Source organism: Pipra filicauda, unplaced genomic scaffold (assembly GCF_003945595.2).
Source record: "Pipra filicauda isolate LSUMZ 115617 unplaced genomic scaffold, ASM394559v2 scaffold507_size779033_pilon, whole genome shotgun sequence".
In the NCBI taxonomy this organism is placed as follows: Eukaryota; Metazoa; Chordata; class Aves; order Passeriformes; family Pipridae; genus Pipra; species Pipra filicauda.
The window spans coordinates 531,188-546,797 of NW_024104651.1; the positions used below are offsets into that span (position 1 = coordinate 531,188).

The 15,610-nt window shown below is 37.9% G+C and overlaps 1 protein-coding gene across 1 annotated transcript in view; it reads left to right on the forward strand.

Moving 5' to 3' along the window:
- The window catches only part of SEMA5A (semaphorin 5A), a 240,238-nt gene that overhangs the window by 145,884 nt on the left and 78,744 nt on the right, over positions 1-15,610 (forward strand). Inside the window, exons 11-13 of the mRNA XM_039386823.1 lie at positions 1,125-1,242; positions 6,983-7,164; positions 8,180-8,323. Of these exons, the coding sequence (XP_039242757.1) occupies positions 1,125-1,242; positions 6,983-7,164; positions 8,180-8,323 (444 nt within the window). The remainder of the gene's footprint in view (positions 1-1,124; positions 1,243-6,982; positions 7,165-8,179; positions 8,324-15,610) is intronic.

Genomic DNA, 15,610 nt, shown 5'->3' on the forward strand with positions numbered 1-15,610 from the left:
CTGGGTTATGCCAGTGATGTCAAATTTTTGAGACTGGGCCAAAGCTTCAAGCTCCTCTTGTTTGTTCCTCATGCAGGGTGTAGAAACATTTCAGGGGTGGTACATTGTAGCCAACACCTCTTGAGGCAGATTGAGTGATCCCATGAGTGTTCGTTTCCTCAAGTTTTGGTGCACAATCCCATCACTCATCACTGGCGAGCCTGGTTTTGTCCCTTCTCCCTTCCAAGATAGTTCAAAGCTCTGTCAACAAGCCCCGCTAGCTCCTGTGCTAGAACTCCTTTTTCCCTCTGAGAAAGGTGCATCCCTTCAGGTGTCAGTAGACCAGGTGTTGAGTAGATCATGCCGTGGTCAAAAACCACAAATTACGTTGTGCTTCACTATAATGGGATTTCCACCTCCTTTCTTATGCATCTTTAGCTGTGAAGCTGCAGATGTATTGCCTGGACTGTTAATGTTCAACCTGTCAATAGCAAGAGAAACCTGCTATTTAGTAGAGAAATGAACTTCTAGTTTTGCACGGTGGGTCTTTCAGAGTCTGTATGAAACTAGACTGCCATCCTTCTCTCTAACCCTTTTTTTCCCTTGTCATGTGCCACTAACAGGGAATGTTAAGAGCAGCACGGGATGTGTAAGGGGTGTGATGGCAGCCACCAGTGCCTCTTTGAGTTTATTTCCACAGATTTTACACCAGTGCAGAAAATAGATCAGAAGGTTTCCTAATTAATTTTCAAAGAGTAGACATTGTCCTCTGATTTCTGCCAAAGAAGATATATGTAATTCTGAAACTGATAGAAAAGACTAAGAACTATAACTCCTGGAATCTTTGCTTGAAGTAGACAACATACACTTTTTATGAAATTCTGTAATTCTTTAGTAAAAAAGTACAATAATCATTCTTGACAACATACCATGCATACATACAGAAAAGAAAGCATTTAAAGAAATCCTGGCTTTGTGTAGGTATTCAAATTAATTTTTCTTCTGTTTGGTCATTTCATCTGCCATACCACAATTTCACTTTCTGCCTATGAAATATGAAGAAGTGCTACGTAGTTATTTAGAGATCTTTGGTCAGTACAAATGAAGATAAATGTCTGAGTTATCTGATTGGTTTTCATTTACAGTGCATGCATTGGATCCCAAGACCCCTATTGTGGCTGGGACATGGTGATGAAGAAATGCACAACACTGGAAGAAAGTCTGAGTATGAGTCAATGGGAGCAGAGCATTACCGTGTGTCCAGTAAGTCCAAATGCATTCATTTATGTCTTAAAACCTTTGATTCCATGCAAAATTTCATAAAAACAAGCTGGCATAGATTTTTCAAGCTCAGAAAACTGTATTTGATACCATTTTTCTTAGGTTTTCCTATCAGATTTTAGCAGAATATTTTGTTGCTTTTCTATTTCATATCAAATTACTTATATGATAAAATTATTTAGAATACTTTCGAAGGGTGTTGGTTTTTATCTGTAATATCTGTGTCCCCACCTTGAAAGCAAATGTTTTCTAAGATTAGAGATACTGACACATTTTTCTCTGCAGGATTTTTCTCCATTATATACTATGAAAAAGTTTAATCACTAGTGGTATGATCTTTTCTTTTAGGATCATTGTTGCTAATATAAAAAGCCAAATAACTTTAAAAGTCCATGAATTGGAAGGGTGAATTGTATGAGTTAAGTCTCACCCACATCAATGACCGAGGTGATAATTATAATAAATTTAATATCTGCACTCGACACTTCTGTTTAAAAATTATTTCAAATAAATTTGATATAGTAATAAAAACAACAACAAAGTTGATTTGCATCTCTCATTTTTAGTGTGGTTCAGGTGACATTTTAATATTCATTCCTTTCCCTCACTCCAAAGCTCAAAAAAAGGTGTTAAGAAGAATCTTCCATGTGCTACTGAGCTCTTTTTTTTTTTTTTTTTTGAAGACTCTTGCTGCTTTGTCCTTCTGCCCAGGAAGAGGGAGTCTTTCCAACTCAATTCTACTTTCATTACTAGTAAGGACTTCTTGAACTTGTCCCCACTCATCGCTGGAGCACACACATCTATGAATTTATACTCATTATGACATTTTTGTTCTACTCTTCATGTGGTTATCCAGCTCTCTTAAGCTAGGCTTTGTTTAGTGAACTAGAGGTGTCCAGAATTAATATCAAGTTCTTCCAGTTTTGATTTGTGATCTCTAGATGTGTTGCAGCAGCCTAGATAGAAACCACTACACTGATTCTGAGGTCCTTGAGAACTTGTTCCTGTGTTCTGTGTTTGACAATAAACAGCAATTTTTAAACATTTTTTCTCAATTTTTAAAACTTTCAAAAAATGTTTATGTCTTGTCCTGTCCTTTACGTCCATGCTCTCACACAGAGGCCTAATAAAAAAGGTTTGTGTTGAATTCATCTGCATTAGCATTTGGGCTGAAATTAGGCACAAATTTGGGGCAAATACTACAATTTTCCCCATATACTACTCATTGGTTCACGTCACAAAGCAGTCTTGAAGCACACAAGCCACACTACTTTCATATGAAATAAATTAAAGCAAAAATGCTCCAACTACTACTAGGCATTTCATTTATGGCTAAAGCAAGTCCAAAGTAAAGCCCAAAAAATACATGCGGTGTGTGTGTCAAATCTTCAACATCAGCTTTTATTTTCAAGATTTGCGGTGTGTGTACACACCACTTGCTAATATAGACATAGTCATTGTCTCACAGAAAGTCTGGATTCAGTCACCAGTGCAGTCCTTGACTCCCTGATTGACAAGTAACTAAATGCACTGCACATTATATTAATTTCCAAGTATGTAGAGTATGTGGTAATTCCACAGGCTAAAAGTGGTTTTGTGGGTGGGGGTTTTGCTGGTGGCTTAGTTGCTTTATGTGGAAGGTTTGCTGAAATGCTTGTGTAGGTTGATACTTGCATGAGCAGCCTGCCTGCTGTGCTCGGTCTTCCAATTGCGGTATTAGCCCTTATTTTCTTTCATAGATATAAAACACAAGGCCAAGTTGGGGTGGAGGGGGAAGTATGAATATTTAGAAAGCATAATTCAATTCTGTTTTGTTCAACTGGAAAAACAATTATTTAGTACCTATTATATGACAGTTGCCTAGGATATGGCAGACTAGTCAAAGCAGGGGAGCACCTAAGGCTTGCTCAGAAATTCGTCCATAGCTGTGAGACTTATACGGCCAATCAGAGATGCAAAGGTTTAGTGAACCTTCAAAGAAATTTTGTAGTTAAGCAGATTGAGATTGCCTAACATAAGGAAGATTTTACAATTATCTATCTAAATTGAAAAGTGTACTTTTACTCCATTACTGCCTTAAACCCCTAAACACCAAGTAACACATTATTGAACAAATTTGAAAATTTTATAGAAACTTTCCTTTAAAATAACACTGTATTCTGGCAAACTGAAATCAATTACAATTTTGCTTAGAGAGGCTTTCAAATATTTGTTTTTATGGCATTTTTATGTGCTGTGTTCGCAGGATATATAAGCCAAGATGTAACAAATTTAATTTTGTGCATCCTTAATATGGGCCACATATATTTAAGATATTGTTGCAGGCAGAACACAAAGGGCTATTTGAAACCTTTTACCCTCCCTCTTCCGGTGCCAATTGTTTCCAATATCTTAATTGTTAGTAAAATTACATTCATCTCTTTAACATTACAGAAACTTTTTTAGATTAATGCATGACCAGTTTCTTCTAAACTTGGATGGCAGAGAGGTCTGTTTATACACTAGTTTAGCCCAGAATAAAAAGTGTGATCAGTTGCCTTTGAGAAATTTCTTCCTAGGGCATTATTCATATGGCTGAATATTTATTGGCATGTCATGGTAGAGCAGGGATGGGACTAGGAGAGGTAGCTGAGCATCTGTGTTACCATCACTCTGAACTTTGAAAATCAATTGTGAAAGATGTGGTTCTTTTGGTTATCTTGCTTTGATTTTAATTCTCAATTTGATTTTAGGTTATTGTTTCGGTTGGCATAAATATAAATATAGATATAAATTTATAAATATATAAATATAGAGAGTAATTAATTCTATGGCACATATATCTACTTTAAGCTTCTTTCAGTTGGTCAGTTATCCCTATTATTCATCCAATATTTTTGATGGTAATGAAGGTTAATTTTTTTCTGAAATATTTTCCAGTGGGACTTGCAATCTGTCACTTAGAGATACACTGACATTATCAAAGAGCTTTTACAAGGAAAATAAAAATTATTCTAAAAATATTTGGGTTTTTTTTGTTTTGTTTTGGCTTTATTTTTTGTAACATAAGTATGCAACATGAAATGGGTTTATTTTTATGGTTGTGCTCAGAGAAAGAGTGTAGTATGGGATCTTGAATTCATTAACAGCTTCAGTAGGTACTCCAGATTCACTGCATTCTACACAAAGTAATCTCAAACCAGAGATCTCGTGACAGATTTAAGAACTGAGTCACTGAAGATGTGACCTTTACTCTGAGTACAAACCAGGAAGACAAGGTGGGTGCAGAAGGACTCAAGGCAAAGATTGATATTTGGAGGACATTAGAAAGAAAGAAAAGTCCAGAGATATCTACAGAAGGGAAAGGGTGACAAAGATGGGGTGTGAGAGAGAGAAAGCAGAATGTAGCTGTGCCAGGATAATACAGCCATATTGTCTGATTGATTGTGATTTTACCCTTGAGGTGTGTCAGATTGTGAAAGGTTAATGGACATGGATTCTGGCAAGGGCTAAAAAGGCCCCTCATCACTACATTTTACTTTCCTGTAGTCATATGATGAAATTGTTTGATAACACTTCCGAAAGGGAAATATTCACGGAGAGGCAGAGCAGGTGAATCTCGGGGAACAGCGGAGACCACAGTGGGATGATCTTTTCAGGAGCAGGGGAAAAAAAAATGAAGAGAGAGAAATATGCCACCAGTTTATCTTTCTAAGTTCAAGCTTTCGGCTATGTTTTATGTATACTTTCCCTGCCACTTAATATAAATTACGGTAACCATAGACAACTGTAGCTTTAGTTTATAATTGTAGGTGCAGCAATAAAGATGTTTTAGTCCAGCACAGAAATAGAAAACCATAAAGGCATTTTCACATCTCTGATGCTAATTAGATTGGAGACATACAATTGTTAGTTTATGAATTATGTATATTTGTTAGACTAGAAGTGTAAGAGAGAATGGGTTTACTTGCCACTTAACAAGAAGTAAGTATTTCCTGTTGTCTTATGAAAACCAACAGAGTATAATCTGCATGAGCAAAGGTGGGTGAATTATTTTCAATAAGCATCTGTCAGCAGAATTTTGAAATTATGAATGGTGGTTATGTCAGTTATAGATTACAGAATATGCATGTAGCTGTTCCATGGACAAGCTATATCTGTGAAAATAAAATTGTGAGAAAGGTAATTAATAGTGAAATTATGGAATCTTTGCCACAGTGGAACGAATCAGCCAACACCCAGTGTGTCAGAGAAAGCATGTCTTGTGCTGTAATCGAATCTCTTGTATCTTCAAATTATTTGTGAAATGTATACTTTTCTTACCACTGTTAAAAAGAAACAGTACTCAAAATAGCAAAGGGAGACACCATTTCAGATCAGTTATGACAATCTACAACTGTAATTCCTATTTCAATATATAAGCAAATATTATATTGGTATGTTCATACACATTTGATGAAATATGCATGACTACAACTGATACATATTTATTTTCAACTACGAGTCGCTTTAAATGCTATTTAGCCTGCACTTGTTAGTACTGTTATCTTGACTGAAAGTTAAAATCTGGCAATCAAAAGACAAATCCCATAGCATTTAAGTGAAAAAGTGACCATCATTTCCATTTAGGATCACAGATTTGTCAAGATGCTAAAAGGATAATATGAAAGTCTGTTTTTGTTGAGAGCTGTTGTCCCTCCCCATTTTCTTTAGAAATTCCAGTAGCCATGGAGGCTGCTGCACTTTCCATTAGCTCATTTTGTTTCAGCTGGACAGTAAAGATTTCTTATTAAATGTGTTATGACTGCTTGGTGGAAACATTCCAATCAAGATAAGAATGGTGTGACTCTTCCAGCCAAAGGTGTTGAGAATTGAATTCTACAGGGACAAACTGTCTCATAATGTAGGGTTAGGTGCTGCTTTTTGCAGATGTTTATAGGATTTATACATATAATTACATCTGATGCTTAGCATCTGTCATTTAAAACCACATTTCACTTTTATGAAATGGTACTATATGCCTCAAAAAACTGTTGTCAAAAAGAGACACTCATGATGGAGATTTGAGTTTGATTGATCCAGTTTTGTTACGCTGGACTATCACAGTATCATAGAATCACAGAATGGTTTCATTGGAAGGGAACTTAAAGATCATCTAGTTCCAATCCCCCTGCCAAGGTCAAGGACATCTTCCACTAGACTAAGTTGCTCAAAGCCCCATCCAGCCTGGCCTTGAACACTTCCAGGGATGGAGTATCCACAGCTTCTCTGGGAAATATGTTCCAGTGCTTCACCATCCTCACAGTATTCTCATTTTTTCTTTATCCTCTGCTGACTCTTCCTTTTGATCTAGATTTGGGTTTTACAGTCAGTATCCAGGTTCCATTTTCACAGGAAAATTTTAGAAAGTAGGGAACACAGTCATCAGAAGACAACGGAGAAACTGAAACTAGTTTCTATTGACTCCCTGTAGGCAAGCATGAATGTGAAAGGTAACAGTTAGTTGTGATTACTGTTATTGCTATAGTGTTGACATCCAGTGGTTCATATCGGTCAGAAGTCATGGAAATTATGCAGTTGCAGAAATTAAAAGGGGAGCTTGCTGTCTGGAAGTTATACCTCTCCAGAGGAGGCTTTTATTGTTGATGTCTGAAGGCTGAACCTTCATGCACTGCAAAATAAAGAGGTTTTATGAAGGAACTGTCAGGCCTCAGGTAAGCTTTTCTGTTGTGTTTGTTTCTAGATGAGGAATCTGACAGTGGATGGACATTTTGGAACATGGTCACAGTGGAAACCTTGCACCCACACTGACGGTGCCAGTGTTGGCTCCTGCATCTGCAGGACACGTGTGTGTGACAGTCCTGCTCCTCAGTGTGGAGGTTGGCTGTGTGAAGGACCAACCATGGAGATTGCCAACTGTTCCAGGTATACAACACAATTTCAGGTTCTATCATTTATGGTTTAAAAGTTTTTAACTTAATTAGAATAATTATTTTTTTCTATGGTATATTAGGGAGGAACAGGAGCATCCTTTCTCAAAGTTCCCAAATACAAGGTACAGCATGTGAATTCTGTTAGCTTTTTTGTTATATTACAAAAAAGGTATTGACGTCTTATCAGAGTATCCTGTTGAAATTGAGAACTAATGCATTTTGACACTTAATTAATACTCTTTTTCCTTTAGAATCATAGAATCATTTAGGCTGGAAAAGACCCTCAGGACTGAGTCCAACCATTAATAAGCACTGCCAAGTCCACAACTAAACCATGTCCCTAAGCACCACATCTACATGTCTTTTAAATAGCACCAAGGATGGTAACTCCACCACTTTTCTTCCACCACTTCAATGCTTGACAACCCTATTTGTGAAGGAATTTTTCCTGATATCCAATCTAAATCTCCCCTGGCACAGCATGAGGCCATTTCCTCTCATTCTGTCACTTGTTACTCTGGAGAAGAGACCAACCCCCACCTCATTACAACCTCCTTTCAGGTAGTTGTAGAGAGCAATATGGGGTCCTCTGGGCCTCCTTTTCCTCCAGGCTTTAATCACTTTACTTTCAGAAGGGGTAGCAAAATTTGACACTTTAATCTTCCTGAAAACAGTATATAATTAAAAATTATCTTCAGAACTTTGATACGAGAATTTGCATATGAAGTTTACCCAGAATAAAGTGACCAAAAGCAACTAAATAGCTTCATAACTTTGTACTTCTTGTGTGACAGGGTAATTTTAGCAGTTGCTAATTACAAAGGATAGAATATGGAATGATCAGAGTACCTTTATTTTTGTTCAGTATTCTTGAAGAAATGGAACACAATGCGCTATTAATGACTTCTACAGATATATTAATAGGCCAGATTCTGCTGTCAATCACACCTAATCAGCCATTCGCTATGTATAACAGATGACAGAGCCTGAGCTTTTTATTCTACCAGAAATGGAGGCTGGACACCATGGACATCTTGGTCACCTTGTAGTACCACTTGTGGAATAGGCTTTCAAGTTCGTCAGCGTTCCTGCAGCAATCCAACCCCGCGCCATGGAGGACGCGTCTGTGTGGGACAGAATCGTGAGGAGAGGTGAGTTATCTTTCTTCTATTGTCTGTTTTAATTTCTTCTGCTCAGTTGTATTCCATAAGACATTTTCTCTTTTACTTGCCTTGGTTTTCTCTTCCCCTTCCTTTCACTCTCTTTAACTTCACTGCTGTCCAGTAGCAGTATTCCCATTAACAAGGCTGTGGGTCTGCAGCAGATCTTTCATTTTTCACTTAGCTTCATCCCTTCTGAGCCACCTGAGAGCTCCTGGTAGTGCCAGTTGCTTCTGCTGAAGCAACGTGCTGTTGTCCCCTGAGACCCTGAAAATTGATTCTCCTTGAAAATTGATTGCACTGTGTTTGAATTGTAACTTGCCCAGCCTCAAGACAAGAATTCAGAGCAAAATATAATAAGGTCACAGCACTATGTTACTGATGCTTTGAGTTTATTTTTTTCTGTCATAGATGAATTAAGCATTTCTATAACATGAAAGGAAGTTTCAAGGGCTTTGTTTTCTGTTCAATAAATATGAACTCAAATATCTTTTAGTAAGGTTTCATGCTTGGGCTTTTTTTTAATTGTTTGTATATATATTAACCCCTGAGCATATAAAGTCAGCTCAGATTTTGATTTCATCATGTACTGCTTTGGCACCAGACTAAGTATTTTGTCACTAGCTCCAAATGTCAAGTTCAGGCCTTTCATTCCATTTTACATGCACCCTAACGTCTCTTAATTTTTGTGTTTGCAGTTTTAATAGGAATTAAATATTTCTTTAACTCAAGCTAGAATATATAAAGATAAACTGCAACTCTTGTGTGCATTATGTTGTTTCTAGAGGCATACCAGAAGGCTCGATAGCAGAAGACTGGTATTGGTGTAAGAATGTGGAGTCCTGTAGTCATCAGTTCTAAGAGATGTATGCGGATACAATTCCTCTCAATAGGCACTTAGAGCTTACTTCAATGTTTCTGTATGGATGATGTAATATCCTATATTGCTGTTGGATGAAAACAAAGTTCAGTAATCTTTATGATGAGTTTCAGTGAGGCATTTAATTGAACATCAACTCTGGCATTTCTTCAGATTAAGAGATTCATTGAAGGAATTGCATTGTTGCATCACACATTTATGCATTAATGGATCACCAGTCTTTCTAACTCTTAAAGGATCAGTATTGCAGAACACATAAACATGCCTTGCTTTTTTAGGGCCATGAATATTTGTCATTTCATCACAGTGGAGAGCATTCTGTTATTTTGTAAATTACTTTCTGAAAATAGGTTGCCCAACCAAAAAGCCATCACCACCAAAGTAGACTCTATCTGCTGTTACTTAGCTCTGTCCCAGCACGAATAACAGTTATTGATTTCTTGGACTGAGAGGTCAGTCCAGGGCAGACACAACGAGACTAAATATAGAAAAAAGTAGTTTAGCTTAGATAGACTTTTTGGTGATGGACTGTTGATGTTAGTAGTCATTGTTCATTTTAGTTTCACATGGAATAAAAGTCCAACAAGAAGTTTCAGAGAAATAAAGAATACTGTGGGAAATATTTTCTTAATTATAGCAGAATATGTTGAGTGTTAAGACAATGGGTGCACTGTAAAAGCAGTTACAAAATGGAAAGTAGTACTTATGATGTGTTGAAATAATGGCAGCTAATAAGGAATGAATTTTGGTATATAACAATTCTGAAGGAACAATAGGCTTATGTTGCTTTGCTTTCATAGCCTGTGGGTTATTTGTCCTTTCTTTCTTTGTCTAGTTCAGCAGCAATCTGGGATGTACGTGCCTGTGAGTTTACTGCAGGATGCCTGTTTCAGTTCTTCTGTCACTCTTTCCTATCTCCTTGAAACATTGTTCACTTTCGCTGGCCCTGCACCTTCCTCTCGCTCACAGCTTGCTCACAGCTGACCTTCCTCCCTCTATCCTAGTTTTGTTTGTCATCTCTGTTATGTCCTGATACTTTTATAACATTTTAAGTAGGGTTTTTTTCCAGAGGGTGTGATAAGTTAGGGAATTCTGTCAAATAATTTGTAAAACAGCTAGAGGAATGAGGCATCAGTTATTTGCCAGGATTTTTGTCAGTGTTAAGCCAAGTACTTGAACAAATCTTTTCAGAGCTGTAAAAAGCAGAGAGTCCTGGGAAACTGGCCAGCCAGGGCCCAGCCCACCACCCCCAGCAGGGGAGCAGGGCAAGCCTGGAGATTGTGACCAGATCCAACCAAGAGCCTGTATCATAGGTGATATCATGGCAATGAGAGGGGTCCAGGTAAGAAGCTAAGGCAGAGGCTGTGGTTAGGATCAGGTTGAATAGAGCTTCTTGGCCCATGGGTGTGGACAGGGGTTCAGGTGAAGCTGATTGGGGCCATTAGGGCTTTATGAGTGTCCTCATGGCTCTTACAGCTTGTAGTGAGTTTTTAGCTGGGAGGGCAATGGAGTACCAGTATTTGCAAAAGTCCTAATTGACCATTTCACTCCTAATGGAGTTACATCTGCACCAAATGGAAACAGTTCCTTTGAGAATTGAGCCCAGTACATTTAGGCAGGCTGAACAAATATTACATGTGCAGTAAATCCTAAGAAACATTTACTGGTTTTGTATCCAAAGTGCAAAAAACAACTTCTCAGATTTTCTCATTTAAATCAATCGATGCTTCTAAATACTCTAGCATTTTACTTTCTTAATGACCCAGCTCATGTGTAAAATGAAAATATGTGCAGTCTTAGTAAAAATTTAAATTAGTTGGTTTACACATTGTGTGCATTTGTCTTTATAAACACACGTACTTTAATCACGTTCACATGTTCAGGGGTATAAAGGTAGGATTCAGTTTCCACAGCCAACATCATGCCAAACCTTAAAACAGCTTTTCAGCAAACAGTGATTTCAGTAGAAATCCAGTACATAACTCCTTAGAAAGCAAACACAGAAAAGGCAGTGTGTATCTGAGGTAAATTCACCTGCAGATGTGAGTGCATATATTCATCTTTAAAGTATTTGCTCATGTGTTAAGAGCTAAGTGTTTGTTTAGGTTATGTTTGTTCTACCGCATGAAAGCCATGATCCTATCATGGCTAATCTATTGGGCAGTTCTGTGCTTGCTGGTCATTCTCTTGAAATCAATGGCAATATTTACCAATTTAAAGTGTTGAAGATAGGTTAAGCTGTTGCATGATCTGCTGCTAAAGGGGTGTGTGGGGGGTGGGAAGCAGCTGAGAGATAGCAGCAAATGCTCATGTTACAACGCAAATTTCCCTTGTAAAAATAGGTTAAAAGTGCAGCTGATGTGCATTTAGACAGAATACGGAGAGGGAGTAAAAATAACGTTGTAAGAAAATTTGCTAATCAGATAATAATTTTGAAGTCAAGACTCCAGATGGAAGACATCCTGATGAAATCCTTAGGGGCTTAAAAATTTCTGATTTTTCCTGTATGAGAAATATTCACTGAAGCTGCTGGAAAACTCTCTAGATCTTTGTATACAGAATCTGTAGTATCTTGTCTTGACATTATCATGAAGTGAGAATGTTTGTCCTTTCTGTGGAAGATGCTGTAGATATGACCTCATTAAGTCCACTGGTCTCCCTCCTATCTGTGCAGACATGGAGGACATTAAAATTGCTTTCAGAGGGTGTATTTATCTTTTCTTACAGAGGAAAGAATAGAAAGAAAAAAAAATGGCAATTAGAAAAATAAATTGGCTGCAGATGAGGAGTAAACCTCTGAAAGCCCTGGGTATTTTGGGGTGTATAAGAAGGTTAGAAGCAGTAGATGTTGTCATGTTTCTTTTTTTGTACACAATCCTCAACAGACATTCAGCTTTTGAGCTTGTTTCCATGAGAAAGAGGAACTGCTGAGAGTCAAATGCCTGCTCTCTGTAGCACTGCTTGTTTCTGAGCAGTGTGAACAAGCCCAGTTCCCTTCAGCAGAGCAGATCAAACACCACAAGGCCTTAGGATTGCTTGCAGTCCCATGGACGTCTTGTCTGCTAGGAAGTGGGAGCTCCAGTCCTCCTTGCTTTCTCTGCTCCCTCCTCTTCTACTAAAGTCCCTGGGACCACATGTCCCAGCTCCTGCCACCATCCACAGTCTCCTGGGTAGGTATTTCTGCCAGTTCAAAAATTTCAGTCCCATAGGGCATGTGCGTGTCATGTGTCTGCCTTCAGCTAAAGAAATCTGACATTCCCATCAGCCTCAGTACAGTCTGTGCTTCCCAGTAAGCCAGCAGCTGGTAATCACAACTACCCACCATGTAACAGTACGTTTCATAGGAATGGGAAGGCTAGTTTGTTTTTCTTAAATACATGGTAGTATAATATAGCTCAAAATAAAGAAGTACTTGTTTAAATAACATCTCTCTGTGGAATAAAAAGGACACATTTGTAACTGTCGTACCTGTAGTACTCAGGGCTGCATGGCAACACTGACATAAATTGCATAAATTGATGTTTTACTAAAGGTTGAGATTTTTATAGGAACAAGAATAGTAATGCCAGTTGTACTGAAGTCGCCTGGTGTAAAATTTACTGTAGGAACTAGTAGCTGTGGAGAAAACTGGACATAGGATGTTCTCCCTTCCCCCAGTATGACAATTCCTTTATTAAGGCATTTGAACTCGGGTTCACTACAAGGGAAAACATGAAGGGTCATAATGTAAACCCCACATTTCTCTAGGCTGTTCTCCCTTCTGACCTCATTGCAGTTAAGTTAGGGGAGAGGGCACTGGTTTCACAGATTCCAGTTTCTTGCATGTTTTGTTGAATTACTGTAAAATGTTAGCCCAGTGGATCCTGAGAACAAAATTAAGAGGGGAAGAAAGAGCAAAAGGGAAAAAGGGTTGCTGAGTGACTTGAAATGCAGCCAAGAACAGATATAATGAAACTTGGCTCAAAGACCCATGCTGTAGCACAGCTCTCAAAGATCAATTGCAGGGATGTCTCTAGCTGTGAAAACATACCTGATGTTTTCAGAGGCTGGCTGGCTGGCTGAAATGAAAATTAGATTCTACTTGTACGCTGTGTTGGGTTTTGTTTTTTCTTTTCGTGAAGAAAAGGAAAAATTGACACTTCTGGTGTTGGCTTTTTTAGAAAATTGTTTCCTAAACTGAAGTAGTTTGCATAGAGATTTTAGAGCTTTTTTCATCTGCATCTTCGAATAGTCTTGGTTAACAAAATTGCCAGGGCTTTGAAGTGCTTACTGTGTCAGTTATTAGGTTTCTTTTCTGTGTCCTGCTTAAATGAGAGAGTGGGTGGTAGGGCACATAGGCACTAAAAGAGACTGCATTGTGGCATCTCTCATCTAAGCAAGATCTGTCACACCTAACTTCAGGTGTTCATAAATGTGAGTGCTTATACGTGCATGAGCTGTCTGAACTTTCACTATGGTCTGTAGAAATCTAGTCAATATAGGCTGTGGATAACAGTAATTTGTGTCCTGCTGTATATTCCTAAATTTCTTCAAATTAATCATTCTAATCATCATAGTTTGTATTGACCAAATTTCCATTGTCTGTAATGGGAGCTTAGATGTCCATTTCCCATGCAACATTTATAGTCAATGAAAAGAAATCTGTACAGTGAGGGATGTATTTATATGACCTACATTAGACATAGGGTGACATAAATAATATTTTTAGCAGGGCTGTTTCTTTTCATGATCTGTTGCTCAAGTATAGATGACTACTTCATTTTTAGACAGCTACACTGTACATGCCTATATTTTAAGGCAAGATGAGTTCCTTAATTTTACCTTTTGCATAGCTGAACATCAGTAATTCTCAGCTTTATGGCAGACTTACTTTGCCCTGCTGTGTGTGTGTCCCAAATTAACATAGCACATCTTCATTAAGAACTAATGCAATTATGCAAAATATGTACTAATTTGACTAAATAAATGCTGATGTTACATGAGTACATATTCTCAACAAATGCTCCCAGAGACAAACTGTCACAAACATTCACATAAATGACTGCATGTGACAAAGAATGTGTTCAGTTGTTGGAGTTTTAGGGAAAGAATATCCAGGTGCAGAACATTCCTATAGTTACTTAATGATGGGATAATGTGAACTGTGAACTGCAAATACTGAACAATACAGAAGGGGAAAAAAAGGTAGTTTATGTATAAGCTACTGCTGAAAAGCATTTACTCAAATCACGCACCGAAGAATTCTGAGACACCAGATTCATAAATATTGAGAGTTGGGGAGTTTTTTCCTCAGGTTGCTGAGAAAAGGTCAGCACAAGCTGTTAATAATTTTCATGGCTATACAGAAACAAAAAACTGTCACTCCCCTATTTACCCCACTCCCACCTTTAAATTTTGATGGAGTTGCTCAGACCTAGGGACAAAGCTTAAATCATAGGCTCCAGCATATGCGATAAATGACAACTGTTCATGCTGTCATTTCTCTTTTTGTAGAAATGAATAACTGGAGTATTAGAGTCAGTTTTCATTGCAGGAGAGTGCAAAGTGATGGAAACTTGTTAGAAGGAAAAGAAGACATTGGATTTTGGACGGCTGGTGTAAAAACAGAGGAAATACTGTAACAGATTGCTTTATTTGTTCAGAACAGTCAGTAGTTACAGTCAGTAGTTATAGCAAGAGTTACCCAGACTCATCCATAAAATATTAGAACATATCTTCAGGATTGTCTGTTTTCTATCTGCTGTGACTTTGTTTCATCTGAAGTAAGAGCTTGGTCTCTTAGAGACCCCTCAGCACACTTGCTGGTGGCCCAAATCCTTTAGACCTGTGTAGAGGTTCCTTAAAAAGCAGCATATGCTGTGGCTAGAGTTTTTGGATGGCACGCTCGAAAAATCAGGAATCTTTGGTTTTTATGAAAAATGAAAAAGCTCACTAAAAGTTGAGACCTTCCCACATGTCTGAATGTCTTGTTACAATAATGACAGCTCAGTATTAAAATATTCCTGCCTCCCTCAAGAACCTACTAGGCCCCTGAATCAGTTTGTAACCTACTGGGAAATCCTTCAAGGATTATAATAGCTAAAAACACCTTTTAAAAGATAAAGTAATAACATTATGAAAACAGTACAGTTCTTTATGCCTAGAATCAATGTTTTAACTTTTTTTTTGCCCATAAAAGCAGAGACGCTGTGGAAAGCAAAAAGCAAGTTTAGCTCTCTGAAGATGAGAGAGATGGATCCTAATCAATTCTTAGCTGGAAACTGATAAAAGACTACCTGCCTAAATGTTTGACTGCCCCAGATGTATAGCCACAACTGGTTTTAATAAAGTAGTTTTCAATCTTGCTTACGTGCTTGCAGTACAATAGCATGGTTACATTGCATGGATTGTATAGTCAC